The sequence below is a fragment of the Podarcis bocagei genome (genome assembly GCF_964188305.1).
Source record: "Podarcis bocagei genome assembly, chromosome: 16".
NCBI lineage: Eukaryota > Metazoa > Chordata > Lepidosauria > Squamata > Lacertidae > Podarcis > Podarcis bocagei.
The window spans coordinates 11463940-11483255 of NC_138142.1; the positions used below are offsets into that span (position 1 = coordinate 11463940).

At 42.6% G+C, this 19316-nt stretch overlaps 1 protein-coding gene across 11 annotated transcripts in view; it reads left to right on the plus strand.

Annotated features, from left to right (window-relative positions):
• Positions 1–19316, plus strand: part of FBRSL1 (fibrosin like 1) — a 792844-nt gene that overhangs the window by 367327 nt on the left and 406201 nt on the right. For all 11 annotated transcript variants that reach the window (XM_081174684.1, XM_081174690.1, XM_081174687.1 and 8 more), the window contains exon 4: positions 1959–1994. In XM_081174684.1, the coding sequence (XP_081030810.1) occupies positions 1959–1994 (36 nt within the window). The remainder of the gene's footprint in view (positions 1–1958; positions 1995–19316) is intronic.

Here is a 19316-nt window from a genome sequence, read left to right on the forward strand (position 1 = left end):
TAGAATTGTAGAATTCTAGTCCAACGCCCTGCATTGCAGCTGTCCTATGCGGGGGTTGGACCTGCATCCTTGGCATTATCAGCACCACACTCTAACCAACTGAGCTATCCAGTCATGTTACTTTCTACTGAAAAGCCCTAAAGCAATTTGCAAATAAAAGAAAATATAATTCAGTCAAACCTCGGTTCTTGAACGGCTCCGTTTTCGAACCTTTCGGCTCCCGAATGCCGAAAACCCGGAAGTAAATGCTCCAGTTTTCGAACGTTTTTCAGAACCCGAACTTCCGACACAGCTTCCACTTGAGTGCAAGAAGCTCTTGCAACCAACTGGAAACCGTGGCTCAGTTGTCAAATGTTTCGGAAGTTGAACTGTCTTCCAGAACAGATTACGTTCGACAACTGAGGTTTGACTGTAATAAAATTACACACACAAAATAAAATCAGTTAGCAATAGAATAGAATATTGTTGGTATTGCATAAATGCCCAGAAAAATAAATGATTGTGTCCAGTGTTTGTCCTACTCAGAGTTTTTTGTTGTTGGCATCTGTCTGTCTCAAAAGGATTGTGCCTCCTGGGGCAAAGTCAAACTGCTGGAGAATCACAGCATCCACTGTGACTACAGAGACCAGTAACTCATAACTACTGCCTCCCACATTGTTTTTGCTGTGTTAATAGCTCTAGAATGACCTCTCTGGGACACAAACCTGGGCAATGTGTATGGAGGACCTGGGCTGGCCATATGACAAGACCCCCCTCTCAGCCTCACTGATGTAGTCCAAAGGAAAGTAGAACAATGCATTTGACACCATCTTGGCTTCCGGAAAGAGACATACAAGAAGCCATCCAACTGTCTTAGGGACTCCACTTGAGATTTGTGTAGAGTTTACTCCTAAGCCTTTTCTTCTCCTGAAGATGTCCCACAAGGCAGTCCTAACTAACTTAGGTCTGTGAATTTTAATAGGGCTAGTGAGTAGGCCTTAATTGGATACAACTCATAAATGGGGTTGGTGCCAGATGGGTAGAAGCACCTTTAGCACAAGTTGTACAAGGATTGTAGTAACTGGAAACATGGAAAGGGTTACTATAGGGATTGGGCCTGAACTATAGAAGCGAGTAGGAGGTCCCAAATTAGATCTGTAGTCTATAGAATGCCCCCAATCCAGTATCTGGTTTCACAAATGGGAATGATCTTGGGAGAGCGAGAATGCACGGTACCTGGCTAGAATTAATTCAGTATAAGGCAACCCATTATATGCTAACCAGCTCCCCACAGTGATAGATTTTAAAGGAAGCAGCCTCCTATTGAGTCAGTCCATCACTGTTTTCTGTACCAGGGGTAGGGAACTGTGGCCTTCCAGATTTTGCTAGACTACAACTCCACACAACCTGGTCATTGGCCATGTTTACTGGGGCTGATGGGAGTGAAATGAAATTTGGAGGGCCATAGATACCCTACTACCTCACCTGCACTCATTGGCAACAGCTCTCCATGGATTCAGACAGGGGTCTATCTCAGTTATCTACCTGGGTATTGAACCTGGGACCATCTGAATGTAAAGCATATGCTCTACCACTGAGCCATGAACTTACATCTCCTATTGCCTAGGAAAGACCTGTAGCTGAGGCTTCATTGCTGTGAACTGTAGAAGATGATCACTTGGCTAGATGAACCAATGACCTTACTATGTAGCAGTCTGCTTTATGAAGCTATGCATGTTCAAGGGCTATTGGGCCTGCTTCCTTGGCAAAACCTGAGTCTGTCTTCAAATGAGACCTGCATGTAAATCTGCATCTTTTTACAAGTGTGGGGTGATTGGCAGCAGCATTCCTGGATCTTGATAAGAGTTACCTAGGAAATGGCACTTTGCAATTGCATGGAGAGGGAAACTTGCAATTTTTCGTGACATTACGCATAACTCCCTTTGTTACTTACATTGATGTACCTTTTCTTTCCACAGAGTTCTGCTCAATCACTTTCAGGAAAAGGTTATTCGGTAAGTCACCTTATAGCTAATTATTCGATTTCACTTCTATCGCTGTTTGATTGTGGAAGATTACATTACCTGTTACATGTTCATCTACGCTGTGGGAATACAGAGCATGCAAAAGAGGCTTTGAGAAAAGTGCAGCCACATTGCTAAACCGCCTCTCTCTGCATGAGAGAGTATTAAAACAGTTTGTTTTCTGAGCCTCTCCAGTTTTATTGTTCTGCTTTTCCATTCATGCAAACCATGTATCTACAAATCCAAAGATCACAGATTGCCTGCAGCATACCTTTGACTTTCTCAGTGTAAGGCCAAACCAGCCTTTTATTTTCCCATTTTGCCACGTTACATTTTATGTCCAGTTGAACATATGCACATACGTTTGACTGTAATGTTGGCTTCACCAGCTCATATGAATTCTCTCCAACTCCAAAAATGGAGAGGAAAGAATCAGTCAGATGTGATGGAGTTCCCTTGAATTTGTTTTTGCCTGAAAGTGCTCGTACAAAGATGTTTTCTTTCCTGAAAGTAACAGCACTTACAGCCTACAACCTGGACTTGTTATTTCTGAAACAGGCTTGCCTCAAAACTATTGGCTTATTTCAGACATAATACTATTTGATATTTGATTTTTTAAAAATATATTTTTATGAAAGATTTCTTGGTTTACAAAAGTATGCGCAATGTCTCTTTTTTCAAGTTACATTTTCTACAGATCAGTTTCATTTGTTGAGACATTAGTGTTAAAGTAGGAAGAAAATGGGGAAAGATGTGGAGGGGGGCATGGTGAGTGGGGTGGGATCGGGTGGCAATTCTACTTAGTGTCTGTGTGGGGTTTGTGTAAGCATCAATTGTGTGGGTCCTCTTTACTATTCGCTTGTATTCCTTTGGTAGTGAGAGAGGTTGGCATTGGCCTAGGGTGTGGTTGTTTGTTTGTGATTGGCTGTGGTGAACTTTGTTTTCATGTGTAAGTGGGGTGGGTGTGTTTTTCTGGATCAGGTTAGCCAGATTGATTTACTAAACCATAGTTTAGTGTTAAGTGGACGAGTCTTGGGGTTGTGTACTCACCCCTCTTGCAATCTAGTGTTCTTTGATCCTGAGTTGTTTCAACAATCCACAGTTTCTCTAAATTGCGGGTGGGGAACCTGAGGCTTTCTAGAGATTTTTGTACAACACCTCCCATCATTCCTGACCATTGGCCATTCTGGCTGAAGTTGATGGGAGCAGGAGTCCCTATTCCAGATTTAAACTAACCAGAGTCCACGCCTCAGTTTGTATGAAACAACAGACACTGGGTAGTTTCAAACAGGAAACAGATACTTCTGTTCTTCTCACAGCCACTGTAGAGCAGGAGGGGAAGTGTATGGGCTTGGGGCAAGCTACTACTCTCGTTTGGTCCAGTGTTATGTGCAGAATGGGCCATAAAATCAATCTTTTATGAAGGGCAGAATAAAAATACATTTAGATAAACATTCTGACTTTCAGATTTTGACTTGCCAAATGTGCAATGCCATGTGATAAAACCAAGTTCAAAAATGTTTGCAACAACAACATTCATAAATATCTGGCCATCAACTCAGAGTTACCATAGTGTGATTCTGGGGCTGTTCTTGATTCTTTTATTCCTTTTTTAAAAAAAAAAAAGTAAAAGAGCACTCTGTATCCAGGTAGATTGCTACTGAACACATACTTACTAAGTAAATAAATAGTGGTGTAAGAACAAGGTGGTATTCTGTAATTCCACCTATACAGCTGGAACTGTATTCGCTTCCACCTGTATTTTGTAAAATTGCTGTGGGTGGTTGCTGATTCAGAGGGAAAGGATGAGATGGTTTGAAATCATAATTGCCAGATAAAGCAAATATTGTCTGGGTTTTTACTTGTGCTTCTGAATCTTAATTTTGATCATAGTAGCTTTCTTAAAAAGAGAAGGAGAAGCGAATAGCACTGAACGAAGTGAACCAAAGCTGACTGCCAAATAGCATCAGACAAGTCCTGTCTCCTTTTGACTGCTCTCACTGAAGCCTTAAATTAATTCCCTTGCCAGTGTGAAAGAGAAAGAGAGAAGGAAATCTTAATTCATTTTAGCATCTCTAATTGCCAGTAGTAACTATGGTTGCAAAAGCTGTAACTGGAAAAGGTTTTTTACAATTTGGGGTACATATTTCAGATGGCCAGTGCTTGGAATGATGCCTGGATGGACTATCTTTGTATGGTGAATGGCAGCAGCACAACCTCTCACAGTGTCACTCATCATTAAGTGTGGTTTTGAATGTTTTTAGAGAATTCTTGAGTCTGGCGGGAATTTTGAAATCATTGTGTCTACCAGGGAAACATTCAAGCTTATCTCCTGATTTTTTATTTGGGTGGGGGATGGCTTTTTTCCTCAAGCACCAATTGCCAACAGTATGCAAAGCAGAATAATTGTGGTCAGGTTTTCAGTTTATGTTTGAGTGAATGAAGTAAACCTTTTGCCTTGGGCTGGTAGTGAGAAGTGTGGGAGGAACAACTCCACTTGTAGAGTCTCTGTCTCTCTCTCTCTCTCTCTCTCTCTCTCTCTCTCTCTCTCTCTCTCGTGTGTGTGTGTGTGTGTGTGTGTGTGTGTAAGAGAGAGAGAGAGAGAGAGCTTAATGGAAAAAGGTCAGAGGCCTTGCCACCACCCTGGTGTTAATAAATCATGGGCAGGCATTTTTATCTCCCTTCATGAGAAGTTCCTTTTGATCTGCTGAACAAACAGGCATGTAGAAGGATAGAGCTGTTTATCTGAAAGCCACTGGAGTTCTGATAAGTTTGTTTCTTGATTGCTGGGCTATAAAGAGATTGAGTAATAAGAGAAGAAGAAGAGTTTGGATTTGATATCCCGCCTTTCACTCCCCTTCAGGAGTCTCAAAGCGGCTAACATTCTCCTTTCCCTTCCTCCCCCACAACAAACACTCTGTGAGGTGAGTGGGGCTGAGAGACTTCAAAGAAGTGTGACTGGCCCAAGGTCACCCAGCAGCTGCATGTGGAGGAGCGGAGACGCGAACCCGGTTCCCCAGATTACGAGACTACCGCTCTTAACCACTACACCACACTGGCTCTCACACTGATACCTCAAACTAAGCACTGATACCTCAAACTGTGGTCTGTAGAGATTCCACACACACACACACACAATGTGGGCTGTGAGCATTAGGGTTCACCCGTCGCCTGAGCATTGTGTGTGTGTGTGTGTGTGTGTGTGTGTGTGTGTACTTCCTTGATGCAAAAAAAGGCATTTCATGGGCCTGAAAATGTTCTGCCAAACCATAAAACATTTCCTTTTTCATACTGGGTCTTTTTTTATTTGTCCTGATTTTTGTTTTGTTGCTTTTGTTTTCATTGGTTTTAAGCAGCTGTTTTGGTGGTACTTCATTTCAATAAGAGTGTGATCCTTCTTGTTGATTATGCAGTTCAATTGGCCAAGAATCACATAGCTAGTATGGTGATGTCACAAAGCCAAGTCAAAGTGAGGGCCCTCACTTGGGAATAGGTGAATATTTTAATATAATTTTGCAGTCCCTCTCTCCAAAAATTGCAAAAATTGATATTGTTTCCAAGGGGGTAAACAATTTCACATAACAATCCCCTCATCACCACCACTTCCTTTCCCACAACTTCCATTGCTTGTGAAATTAGAATTCAGCATCAATAAGGAACCTGGTAAGTTTCTGCAAGGTAGGAAGAATTCAGTTTGTGTGTGAGTGTGAGGGATTTAAGATCATAGATTGCTTCCCTCTCACCACCTGCCAAACACATTCTTTCTTTTATTTTCTACATGAACTAGTGTGTATAAATTTGTTGTTACTAATCTGAGCCATGGGGCAGTTTTGAATAGTGATGAAAAATAATAAAGAGAAATGTGCCCAGTTCATCTTCTGTGAAAAAGTACATAATTTGTCCCACTGTCTGCTGTGGCAAAATTGCATAACTTGCTGAATTTGCATAACTAATCACATAACATACATAAATTAGATTGTTATCACGTTATTCCATGTCATTCATTTCAATGTAAAGGGAATGCAATGTACTTGTGATCCAGAAGCTACTGTTATTGCATCATTATTGCTGACAGGCGTGAGACACTTCAGCATGTAACACCTGTGCTCAGAGAATACACTGGTTGCTGATTTGCTACTGGGCCAAGGTCAAGGTGTTACTATTAGTATATAAAGCCCTTAACAACTTTGGACCCGTTCACTTGCGAGATTGCCTTATCTCATATCTGTCTACCCAACTGCTGCAGTCTTTGAACTGGCACTGTTAAAGGTGCCTCAGAATACATGATCCACATTTCTCAGAAATCAATATTTTAGTGTGGCAGCACTCACCCTCGCTGCCGTAAAGAGGAGACTGAGAGCAGATAGCCATATTCATATATCTAAGGGGCTGTCACATAGAGGATGGAACAAGCTTGTTTCCTTCTGCTCCGGACGCTATATGACCCAAACCAGTGGATTGAAGTTAGAAGAAAGGAGATTCCAACTAAACATCAGGAAAAACTTTCTGACAGTAAGAGCTGTTCGACAGTGGAACACACTTCCACGACAGGTGGTGGACTCTTCTTCTTTAGAGGTTTTTAAGCAGAGGTTGGATGGCAATCTGTCATGTATGACATAGTTGAGATTCTAGCATTGCAAGGGATAGACTAGAATAGATGACCCTCAGAATCCCTTCTAACTCTACAATTATATGATGCCATGACATCTGGCAGGCCTCTTCCATGTGCCCTTTTCATTGCCTGCTATCCCACCTGAGATAGCTCAGTCAGTAGAGCATGAGACTCTTAATCTCAGGTTTGTGGGTTTGAGCTCCATGTTGGACAAAACGATATCTGTATTACTGGGGGTTTGACTATATGAACCTCATGGTCCCTTCCAATTCTACAGTTCTATGATTCTATGAAAAACATATGTTTAGGCAAGCCTACGCAGATATGTAGAATGTTGGCATGTGTTTTAATTTGATTTTAATTATTATTTGAAAATTTTAATGGTTGTATTGATAATTTTATTGTTTTGTTCTTTTTGTAAATTGCTTTGAGTTTTTTATTTCTTTCTTGCAATCAAGCAGTATATATATTTTATGCATTAGATAAATGTCCATTATCACAGTCAGCTGAAGGCTCCCAATTGCAGCATTCCTGGTTTAACACATTCAAAGCCAGTCCTATTTATTATATATTGTACCATTGCAATGTACATTGTAACTGTACACTGAAATGTGTAAAGCAATATTTGTTGCTGTTGAAATATGGAGTGGGATAAACAGGACCATTAAGTCCAGAGTCTAAAACTACCCACCTCCACCGTTAGGTCTGAGAGGTTGAGAAACTGCTGGTGTACACAATGTGTTGCTTCTCCATTAAACTACCTTCTGCCTGATCATGGGCCAGCTGTTGAGGAAGCTGTTTACTTCTGGAGTTTGGCACCATTTCTAAATGGATCTGTCATAAGGCAAGAATCCATTATTTCTCTGATGCTGCCAGGTCTAACTACCATTCAATTCCATAAGGAACTCTGAAGATAATACAGGGGGGTTTATTCTTCTGATATTTTGGAGTTAGGTTCATTTTTTTGTTTTTGTTTGGGTTTTATTTTTATTTTTTTGTCTCCTTAAGTACCAAGCCACTTTTTAAACAGTGGCATTCTCAAGGTCCCTAAAATATGCTGCTTCTTGCCAGACATTACCTGCAAGAAACGTAGCATAAAATGTAGAACTTGAGGTTAATCCCAGTTACACATTCAACTTTTGCAGTTCTACATGATGTGGCCTGTCTGCATTTCGCACCGAGCCAGATGAAAAATATCATAATACAAATGTACTTATTTATTTTATATAACTAATTCATATATTGCTTCATAGTTCAACAAAAACCTCTAAGTGGTTTACAAATCACAAGAAAAAGGAATCAGTATAAGAAATTAAAAACAAAAACAAATTACACATTCAAAATCAAACAAATTACTAATAATCATAATTACACACTTTAGTTAACATAATAAATATATCTAAACAATGTACAGAAAAAACCTTGTTGTTGTTTAGTTGTGTCCGACTCTTTGTGACCCCATGGACCAAAGCACGCCAGGCACTCCTGTCTTTCACTGCCTCCTGCAGTTTGGTCAAACTCATGCTGGTAGCTTCGAGAACACCATCCAACCATCTCGTCCTCTGTCGTCCCTTCTCCTTGTGCCCTCCATCTTTCCCAAAGATGGAGAAAAAGTTAAATAAAGCACGTTCGACAAGTCTTTCTGGAGAGATCACTCCAGCTGCAGGTAGCCAGGAAGAAAAAGGCAACATGTCAAAATCTGAGCAGATTGTTGTTGTTTAGTCGTTTAGTCGTGTCCGACCCTTCATGACCCCATGGACCAGAGCACGCCAGGCATTTCTGTCCTCCACTGCCTCCCGCAGTTTGGTCAAATTCATGCTGGTAGCTTCGAGAACACCATCCAACCATCTCGTCCTCTGTTGTCCCCTTCTCCTTGTGCCCTCCATCTTTCCCAACATCAGGGTCTTTTCCAGGGAGTCTTCTCTTCTGTTACCGGAAAAATCCGAGGGCTCTCTTGGGCAAAACAAAGACACCAACCAGGATAACTTGGAGCAAAACAGCAGCCTGTAGGCTTGGCCTTTATTGAACTGTTGCAACAGGGTATTCCCTTCACTTGCAAGAGAGAGGAAAGACCCCAAACAATGGCCTGCAAGACCTTATAAAAACTTTTGAAATTCCCCTCCTCCAGGTCAAGCCCACCCCCAGAAACATCATGCATACATTACAGAAAGGAGGGGTTGACATCATGCATACATTACAGAAGGGGTTGACATCATGCATACATTATACAGAAAGGAGGGGTTGAGGGAGGAGTTGTGGTGGTAACCTGAGTGTCCAGTCACCTGGCTTTCCGTTTCCTGCCCCCAGAGGGAAAATCTGATTATTGTCCTTTGTTTCAGTCTGTGCTGAATCCATTCCCATATGCAAGTTCTTTGTCTTTTTTGATTGTCTTCTGTCTGGGATTATCAGGGGTGACATAGCAACTGGGCAGGGTTCCTGTGGATGTGCTGGTATGTTGAAGGGATTATGGCCGGACCAGAATCACCACCCCCCTTTGATAGTCTTTGTCATATGGAGTAAAATAAAAATGGAACAGTGCAAATCCGATGTATGGTTGATTTTTCTATGAATTTATAACAGAAATGTGGCGTATGTAATGTGTGAGTGTGTGTGTGTGATGTTTGTACAAACAGAATGATTGGGGTGGGGGGGGGTTCCTGCTACACTTCTCATGAGGTGGCCAAAGTACTGGAGCCTCAGCTTCATGATCTGTCCTTCCAGTGAGCATTCAGGGCTGATTTCCTTAAGAATGGAGAGGTTTGATCTTCTTGCAGTCTATGGGACTCTCAAGAGTCTCCTCCAGCACCATAATTCAAAAGCATCCATTCTTCGGCCATCAGCCACCTTTATAGTCCAGCTCTCACTTCCATACATCACTACTGGGAAAACCATAGCTTTAACTATATGGACCTTTGTTGGCAAGGTGATGTCTCTGCTTTTTAAGATGCTGTCTAGGTTTGTCATTGCTTTTCTCCCAAGAAGCAGGCGACTTTTAATTTCGTGACTGCTCCTTCATGGATCACTGCCTTGTCATGGCGAAGGGGCTTGAATAACTGAGAGAAGCTATGAGCTATGCTCTGCAGGGCCACCCAAGACAGACAGGTCATAGCCGAGAGTTTAAATGTGATCCACCTGGAGAAGGAACTAACAAGCCACTCCAGTATCCCTGCAAAGAAAACTCCATGGACAAAAACAACAGAAAAAACCTAGGAACCACAAAAACCATCAAAGCATGCATCAAAATTCAGTGTGATTACACTATCATAAAATACAGTATATCATCAAATACATATTTTTTTTTTAAAAAAATCTAATACAGTCACCAAAACCATTTAGCTTGCACATTCACACTATGCAAAGTACACATTCACACTACACAAAACTAATCCATACACACACAACCCCCACATTCGCAATAACTTTAGTCTCCTTGTACCCACCTCATCACTCCATCCACTCAATTCTCACTTCAGTGAAACACCTCTTTACACACATTGCGAACTGGTATACATAAAGGTGCTTTGTTGATTTCTCTTCCAACTCTGCTTTGTTGCTCCTTCCCAAAATGCAATCTCTGTGCATCCTCAGTGCCTATAGGGATTGCCTTTAGGGGAGCCAAGCAAACAAATCTTAATCCAGAAAAGACTAAAGTAATGTTTGTTTGTTTGTTTGTTTGTTTGTTTTAAATTGTATCACATTTTTCTTTTTAAAAAAAACAAAAAATAAACCCAGTTCCTCTAGCAAAAACAGAATCGATAAACGACAGAAACAATAAATAAATAATATAACCCCCCCAGCAATACAATGCCGCTCAAATCATGCTTGTCTTAGAAAAGTAACTGCATAACTTAGAAGTATAACTTGATAAGGCCCAGCATGCTCTACCATTGAGATATGGCCTTCCCCTAGGAAGCAAGCAGCCAGGAAACAAAAGCTATGGGGGAAGAGAACCCAGGTAGCAATATTGGGCATTGGCACTGCACTCCTTGCTCTCGATAGGACAGTCTGGTGTCGCTATACACTATTAGATACTGCTTGTATAGCCTCTACAGGGGAACCATAAAGACTAGGAGAAGCAGAAGCTCTGAGGCTGCTGCTGTGTCCCAGGCCTAGTGCCAGGCGGAGTGTTCTCTGCATTATGCAAGTAGACATGTGGACCCTGCTACGTCTCTCATAAAGTATATTTTTGGTTTAGTGCTTGCATTAATTCTCTTTCAAAATAACCTCCCTCTGTTTCCAATTAAACTGTGTTCTGCTTTTAATAATGATCAATTGTCCCATAAATTGTCACTCATCCCCAAAATCACACACACACAGACACACACACACACACACACACAGAGAGAGAGAGAGAGAGAGAGAGAGAGAGAGAGAGAGACTCCCCCTTCCCCTTCCCCAAAACTGGGTATCTACATCAGTCTCAGCATTTTGAGGCATTGCTAAAAGGCTGTTTCGCTGAGGCAGATGCTTCTGCCGGTAATAGATATACAAGACACACACTCCTTTGTTTATTATGCCTGAGCATAATTGGATGATTTTGATTTACATAAACCTACAAGTTTTCATGCAAATGTAGCCTTTCTGACATGGTGATCTTCTTGAAACCCTTCAAGGCGTGGATGGTATGTGACTCCTCTTCTGATTTCTTTTTTTTTAACCACATCATTTTAAAGGGATGAAGTTAGGGCATGGAGAGGGGAACCTCATCTGTAAGCTGTCTATAAAGAAAGCTACTATGTTAAGACAAGCACATCTTCACAAAGGCTTCCAAAATTCATTGCTGAAGGTTTGCTGTGGAAATAAATAGCTCCATTCTAGACAATGATGGTTGTCTAGTCCAACTTCTAGCAATGTAGGCATATTTTGCCCAAAGTGGGGCTCGAACCCTATGACCCTGAGATTAAGACTCTCATAGCAGAGAATAAAAGCCAAGGCCTGGAAAGGACACCAATTTGCATGTACTAATTTGTATATATAGAGAGTGGTATTCAGCTAAGCTGTACTCAAAGCAGACCCATCAAAATTAATGAGCATGGCTAAGTTAAAGGTAAAGGTAACGTGACCCCTGACTGCTAGGTCCAGTCACGAACAACTCTGGGGTTGCGGTGCTCATCTTGCTTTACCAGCCGAGGGAGCCGGCGTACAGTCATGTGGCCAGCATGACTAAGCCACTTCTGGCAAACCAGAGCAGCGCATGGAAACGCCATTTGCCTTCCCTATTTATCTACTTGCACTGCATGCTTTTGAACTCCTAGGTTGGCAGGAGCATGGACCGAGCAACGGGAGCTCACCCCATCACAGGGATTTGAACCTCCGACCTTCTGATTGGCAAGCCCTAGGCTCTGTGGTTTAACCCACAGCGCCACCTGCGCCCCATGGCTAAGTTAGGTCCATTAATTTCAATGTGTCTGCTCTGAGTAAAACTTAATTGAATACCAGCCATAGATGCAACTTTAGATATACTCACTGCTGTTTAAATAGAAATGCAATACATCTCAGTGATCTCACCAGAGTGGAGGTGACTGAGACCAAGTGAATTTGCATGCCTGCTCAGTCTGCTGATGGGCAGCTTCAAGGCCGCCCTTCTTTTCCCTTCTTGTTGTTATTTATCTTAAAGCCAAACTTGGGCCAGACAGCCCTCCAAAATGAGGAATTCTTTAAATAGAGGGTTGTGCTCTGTAAATTAAAATGCATGGGGGTCGGCCCTTATCTGACCTCCTATCACAGGTATTGCCGCAGCTTACCAGGAGGGTAAGTGCAAATAAACTGGTGGGTCAATCAGATGTTCCCAATGGTGTGTTTGCACCCTGCTGAATGTGCCTCTGCCCATCTCCTCATAAGCTGCAGCAACAATGCTTATAATGGGAGGTTGGTTAAGTGCCACCACTTCGCCCTGCTGGTACTTACTGACAGCCACCTTACCTTTCCTTGACAGTAGGTGGAAAACTTACGAGGATCCTATTCCTCTAGAAGCTCTTACTGCACCCCCCCCCCGAAAAACACAGAATGGAAAGCCTTGGCAAACATGGCTTTCTTCTTAGGCGGGCTGCGTGAAGGGTGGTATACCTTGAGGGATGTCCATATGAAGAGACAGGTGTTAAGCTTAAATTATTGTAGAAAGCACCCTGTTTTGGAAGGAAGGCCCTCTACATGGACCTAAAGTATGTGCTCATGGGAGTAACAGCAGTAGCCAGCACACTCCTGATTGGAGAGATGTTTATTCACTTCAGCTGTGTCCATTGTAATCTGTTAATCTTTTTTCATATTTGTATTTCATCCCGTATCCATTTGCTGTGCATCTTAGCTGCTCTCTAAGCAAGTGTAACCATAGTTTCTGGCCTTCATTCTCCCTCTTAAGTTCTCTCCTAGCCCCAAAAGAAAATAGAAAAGTTGTGGTTAACAGAATTTGCAGGAACAAACTTATTTCCACACCCAAACCTTTCTGCTAAGGTAGAAAGGGAAGCCAGCAAACATGCCCCCATCAAACAGGTACGGTTGGGTCAGTGCTGTTTTTAACACCATTGCGTATATGCCAATTCCCATACACTGTTAGTTCAGGCAGTGCACGTTAATACCTGCCTCAAATCAATGCTGACCTTTGAACAAGTGGTGGTGCAGACACAGACTCTGAGAATGATGTGTCTTACTTGTGTGTGTTGCTTGCCCTCTCTCTTTCTCTCCTAAACAAAAGCATTACAGGAAGCAGAGGAAGCCCTCCTTTCTCAGCAAGCCAGCACTGCTATTTGATGTTGCCTCTAAAGCAGACTCAGGTGGGGTTAGCTGAGGCTTTGTGTTTCCCCATTTATTTCCTGCTGTCCAAAGTCTGTGTTGTCAACGTGAGCTATGACCACCCAGGCAAAGGTTCTTGGTACCTAGCTTCTTTTTCTGCTAATGACGCAAAGGCAGCCGTGGCCTTTTCGTTGTATACATGCTGTGACATACTCATAATAGAAAATTAACATGTGGGGGTGCCATGCTTTGCTAGTTTTTGTTCTGGATTTTGCTTGTCCCTACCACCACCACTTCAGTTTCCCTGTGTTCATTAAAGTTGGAACAACACTGGACAACAGCAGCTGAGGTTGAGCAGAAAAGGGGTAAATGGTGTGCTGTGTTGGCCTATTTAACTATGAAATGAAAAGGTTGCAAGAACAAGGGAAATACCAGAGGCAGAGACTCTTGGGGAAGGGCCATAGCTTACTTGTAGAACATTCTCTGTGCACACAGAAGGTCCCAGTTTCCAATCCCTGGCAGAACCCTGTCAGCTTAATTACTGTTCAGTGTAGACAACACTAAGCTAGCTCAACCAACAGTCTGCTTTGTATACATTATCTAGTTGCAATTCTCACACCTGTAGGTGTTTAGCTCAGTGTTTCCCAAACGTTTTTGGGCAACGGCACACCTGTTTACCGGAAAAAAATCTCGCGGCACACCACCATTAAAGCCCCGCCCCCGTGACGTCATTCGGGGAGCCGGCGGCCCGGGCCTGAGCTGGAAGGAGAGGCGGTGCTTTTCGGCACAAGGCAATCGGCCTGGAATTGTTTCCCGCGCGCTGCGAAAGGGAACAGCTGCGGTCGCGCGAACCCTCCGGCGCTGGGAGGGGAAAGGGCGGAGTCGCAGAGCACCAGCTGGCCGAGCGGTTGCGCGCAGCGTTGCGCTTTTGGAGAGCGTGCGGCTGCTGCTAGGGGATCCGGGGACGTGAGCAGGCCTGGCCCGACCCGGGTTGAAGGAGGACAAGCCGGCAGCGCGCCAAGTGAGTTCGGTTGCGCGCGACGGCCCCCGCTCCCCCCACCCCCGCCGGATCCTCGCCGCCGCCGCCTCTCGCCCGCCTCCCTCCCACGGCACACCAGCCGATGTCTCACGGCACAGTAGTGTGCCGCGGAACACCGGTTGGGAAACACTGGTTTAGCTCAGTGGCAGAGCAACTGCTTTGCATGCAAAAGGTACAATGTTCAACCCGTGGCATCTCTAGGTAGAACTAGGAATGTCTGCTGCCTTAAACCCTGGAGAGCCATTGGAGTGTAGACAATACTAAACTAGATGGACCCACAAAGCAACTTCCTATGTTTCTGTGCACTGGATTTGTACCGCAAAGACCAAAAGGAACATCTAGACTGTTCAGTAAGTGCATGAGCAAAGGATGCCCATCATTTCCATGTGCTAAGATAGTTTCCCCAAATATGAGAATCAAAGTGTAATAATAATACAATTTCCCTGGGGAAACTACAGGTGTCTTGCTATTCTAGATTACTGCAAGTACAAAAGAAATTATATGAATGAGAAAGGTACAGTAGTAGATTTATCACATATATGGAAAGAAGGTTCTGGAGATTTAGGCTGCACGAGCACCATACATTTAAAACACACCCCCCAAAAAAAATAATCCTGGAAAATGTAGTTTGTTAATAGTACCAGGAGAGCCAGTTACCTGTTGAATCTACGGAGAGCCTCACTAAGATTCGTTTTTACTGAGCTGCATTTTCAAGCTATACATTGGACCCAGGAGGCGATTCTCACCTTATCGAACATCCAGGAAAGATATCTCTGCATGCCAGAGAAAGTCCCATGGTAAACGGTTCAGTCACCCTTTTTGCTTTAGCGGCCAAAAAGATCAGAAAGAAGACATAACAGTGAACTGGACAGGAGACATAGAGATCTAAATAGAGACTTTAATTTGTGGCACAGCACCCCTTTTGCTTCTATTTCTTTTGGTTTCAGATTTGTCCTGGCCAATGCTAGTACAATAAAGTTATTTGGATTGGATTGGTATCAGGAATTATAGTTTAGAGAGCTGCATTTCCCAGGATTCTTGGGCAAGGGGGTTGCTTTAATGTATGGTGTCCCACATATGCATGATGTGGCAATATTGAATCATTGAGGCATCATCAACATCACATCTATTCAAAAGTGCCCCCCCCCCACATCTGTAGTTTGAAGGGGATTTATTCTAACCACCTCGTTCCTCTTTATTTTTAGACTCAGACTGAGCTAAGATGGCTGGGTAGAATACACAGTTGAATTTCATATCAGTAGTACCAAGACTTGGAAATAATGGAAGTCACTAGTAGCAGGTTCAGTTAGTTAAACACTGCATATTTTATAATAAAAATGTACACTGTTTATGCACACTTGTTTTACATATAAGGGAAAAAACTAATGAAAACAAATGCTTAAAGCAATCACAACAGAAATGTGTATATGGGATATCATAGAATCATAGAATTGGAAGGGACCACAGTGGTTCTCTAGTCCAACCATCAATGCAGGAATATTTTGTTCAACATGGGGCTTGAACCCAGACCCTGAGATTAAGAGCCTCATAGCAGAGATTAAAAGCCAAGGCCTGCAAAGGACAAGATAGAGCTTTAAAAGTAAGCCACCAGCATTTTGAATTGTGCTCATAAATGGGTCAGGAACCAGTGGAGCTCTTTAAATGTTGGTGATACAGTAAGCTCGCGACTTACTTGCTTTTAACTTCTGCACATTCAGCTTTACGTGTGTGGCAATAAAAGAAAAGAAAAGGGATGGGAAAGGGGTGGAGCTCCAGGACGAATGACTTTGGCAATCACACCCACCATTGAACATGGATGACTGTAACCAGGCCCTGTGTGTCCCAGTGGGGCCACACCTTGACACAAGCAGCTTTGGCTGATGAAAGGCAGTACTGTATATGTCACTAAGGCCACTTGACTTCTAGCAACAGTGCATTCAGTGCATGGGGTTGAAAGTAGGGATGTGAAACACTATACTATGTTGGGAGTGCAACAGCAGGGATCATTCAGCTGTAACTTAAGGGTTAATTCTCTTATCAGTCAGCTAACCATGGGGTTGGGTTGAGGTATTGCTTATAGCAACTAGGCAGAGTGGGAGGGTCTTTCTGTTAAGATTTTTATCCACCCAAGCTGCTCAGGCGTTTTCCCAACACTTTCATGGGGTAGCACGTGCTCTGATTGGCTGCGTAGTGCTGTGTTTTCCCTCTCTATGGTTGGTTGAATATCTCCCTGCTATGTACAAGGCCTGAAGTAAAAAAGACAAAAACTTCTCTGTTTCTTTCTCCTCAAGTTTCAATTTGTTCAGTTTCCTCAGGATTTTCACTCTGGTCTCCCGTCTGCATTATTTAAGTGACTTTGCTGACATGCCACAATTCATCCCCACTGCATCTTCACTTCCTGCTGCTAACCATCCTATGTTGAAATGGCTCACATTATTATCAGCTGTGAGGCTCACAAGCATGGCAACCAGGAAGCCGAACAGCTGTTTGGTTACTGTGAACCCCATTGTTTGGAAAAACGAATCTTCTGGATCTGCCAGGCTGAGTTCATGAGACAGCTCTTATTGCCAGCTTCAAAAAGCTAGTCTAAGCTTTCCCAGCAACTGCTTGTAGCTGTTGTGCTCACAATTGTCCTCCAATTACAGCTGCTGCCTCATCTTTGCAGCCCATCCCTGGGCAACAGTTAAAAGAGACATTGCGGTTTCATAAAACTATTTTTTCAACTGGGGTTTTTTTTTTAGCTCTTTGGTAAAAATGTTGTTCATTAACAGAATGGCTTCACAACCAGCCTGCTGGCGTGGAAAAAATCCCCCTGAGCAGTGAAGCCAGGCAAAATGCTGAATGGGACACTGCCCTACCAACCTCAGTCTGCCCTTAATCACTTGCCCACCTGCCTGCCTTCTTCCTTCATTTTTTTTTTAAATGATATTTATTAATGTTTCACAAACAATAAAAACAAATTCCAACATTCAAACTACAAAAGCAAAACAAATAAAAAATACACAGTAGAAAAACAGTTGATAGAGAAAAGAAGAAAAAATAAAGAATAAGAACAAAGAGAAAAGCCAAAAATCAAAACTAAAAATAGATTAATCTTATATTTTCTTCACTAGTTTCTTGACCTCCTCACACCTCCCATTTTGTATTCCAGTTCAAATATTAAATTCAGCAAATCCTTACCCTCTAACATTCATCCTTACTCCATATATTAACCTATTATTATAAATATCCATTTCCAGTTATCAGTCCCTATTTACATTTTCTTAAGCATCTTTTTACCAGTACCACTTATTTTCAATCAAACGTCATTTCAACATTCCTTAATTTTACAGTGCTTCTGCAGGTAATCTTTAAACTTCTTCCAATCTTCCTCCACCGACTCTTCTCCCTGGTCACGGATTCTGCCAGTCATCTCTGCCAGTTCCATGTAGTCCATGGCCTTCACCTGCCTGCCTTCTTCCTTCAAACCAGCCCAGGATGTGGCACTGCTTGTCAGCTTCCTCTTCTTTAGTCTTAGTGTTTTCCCCTTATATAAATAAGAGTGGATGATGGAGACAAAATTAGAATTAGTTAGATCTGCTTTCCATTGGCAGGTACCAACTACTGTTGGGCTTCAGTTCCTGCCTTCTTCCACCTTGCCAGCCACAATGGGCACCAGCCCCTGAGCTGCTTTCATTTGCACCCACAACATTTTAGTTTGTACACTCTTTCTTTTGATAGGAATGTACCTGTAAGGCGTGCCACAAGGGTGCTTGCAGCTCCAGGGTCTCTTTAAAACCCAAACTCATTCATTACCCTGAGAGAACCCCCCCCCCCCCAAAAAAAACCTTTAAAACCCAAACTCATTCGTTACCCTGAGAGAGAAAAAATCCCCTTAAAACCCAAACTCATTCATTACCCTGAGAGAAAAAGTGGAGGATGGTGGGAGGAGTCCTTGCACATAGCTATATTATTAACCTCATTCTTTAGCATCAAAAACTTTTATCTAGGGAAAGATGCTGAGCTTTGTATTCCTGCTCTGCTTGCATCTCTCGCTCACCTTTCAAGCACATTAGTTTTGTAGGTCTGGAGGCCTTTCCAGAATTTAAATATATGTGTGAGCAATTTTACTTAGAACAATCCAATTGTACAAGTCACATCTTTGTTTATTTCTTCCTGCAGCTTCTCCCAATAATTTTTGTGTCCGAGTTTCTGATTTTTTGAAATTGTTGTCTTCCACATTTTCTCTTGCATTTTCCAGCTGGGATTTACGGTGCAAAGGGAAGATGTAATAGTCAAGATGCTACTAAAAACAAGCTGGTCAGGCATGAACAGAAGTGAGGAGTAAGTCACAAGAGAGCTGTTTTGATACTACACATTTTCCTCCTTGTTAAATCACCAGCTTTCCTTCCCTCTAGGTTCTCACAAAGGGCTTGTTGTTCACCCTCAGGAGACATAGCCTACAGTAACAAGTCTGCTACTCAGGATGTATATTTAAGAGTCGAGTTGGATGTAACAATCTCAGTAAGAGTCACGACATGACTCTTCTCATGAAGTATGAATGCAACTTTGCTACTTGCCTTACATGCAAACTTGACCACTGGTGCAACTCTGAGCCTTGTCCCCCAATTGTGCTTCAGGCTGCCTGTTTGCTTTCTTATACCAGGTATGTTGCCTATTTAAGAAGATCCCTGTGGATTAGACCGAAATCTCATTTAGTCCAGCATCTTGTTCTATGGGAGGCTCAAAAGCAGGACCTAACAGCACACCCTGCCCTGCTTGTAGTTGATGTTGAGAAATACCCTTCCTCCAACAATGGAGGTAGAACTAGCCATTGGTAGACTTATCCTCTGTGAAATGGTCTAATCCTTCTTTAAAGCCATGCAAATTGGTGGCTATTGGCAGAGAACAGTGGGGTTGCTGTTGTTTTCAATAATTGCACACCAAGCTAATT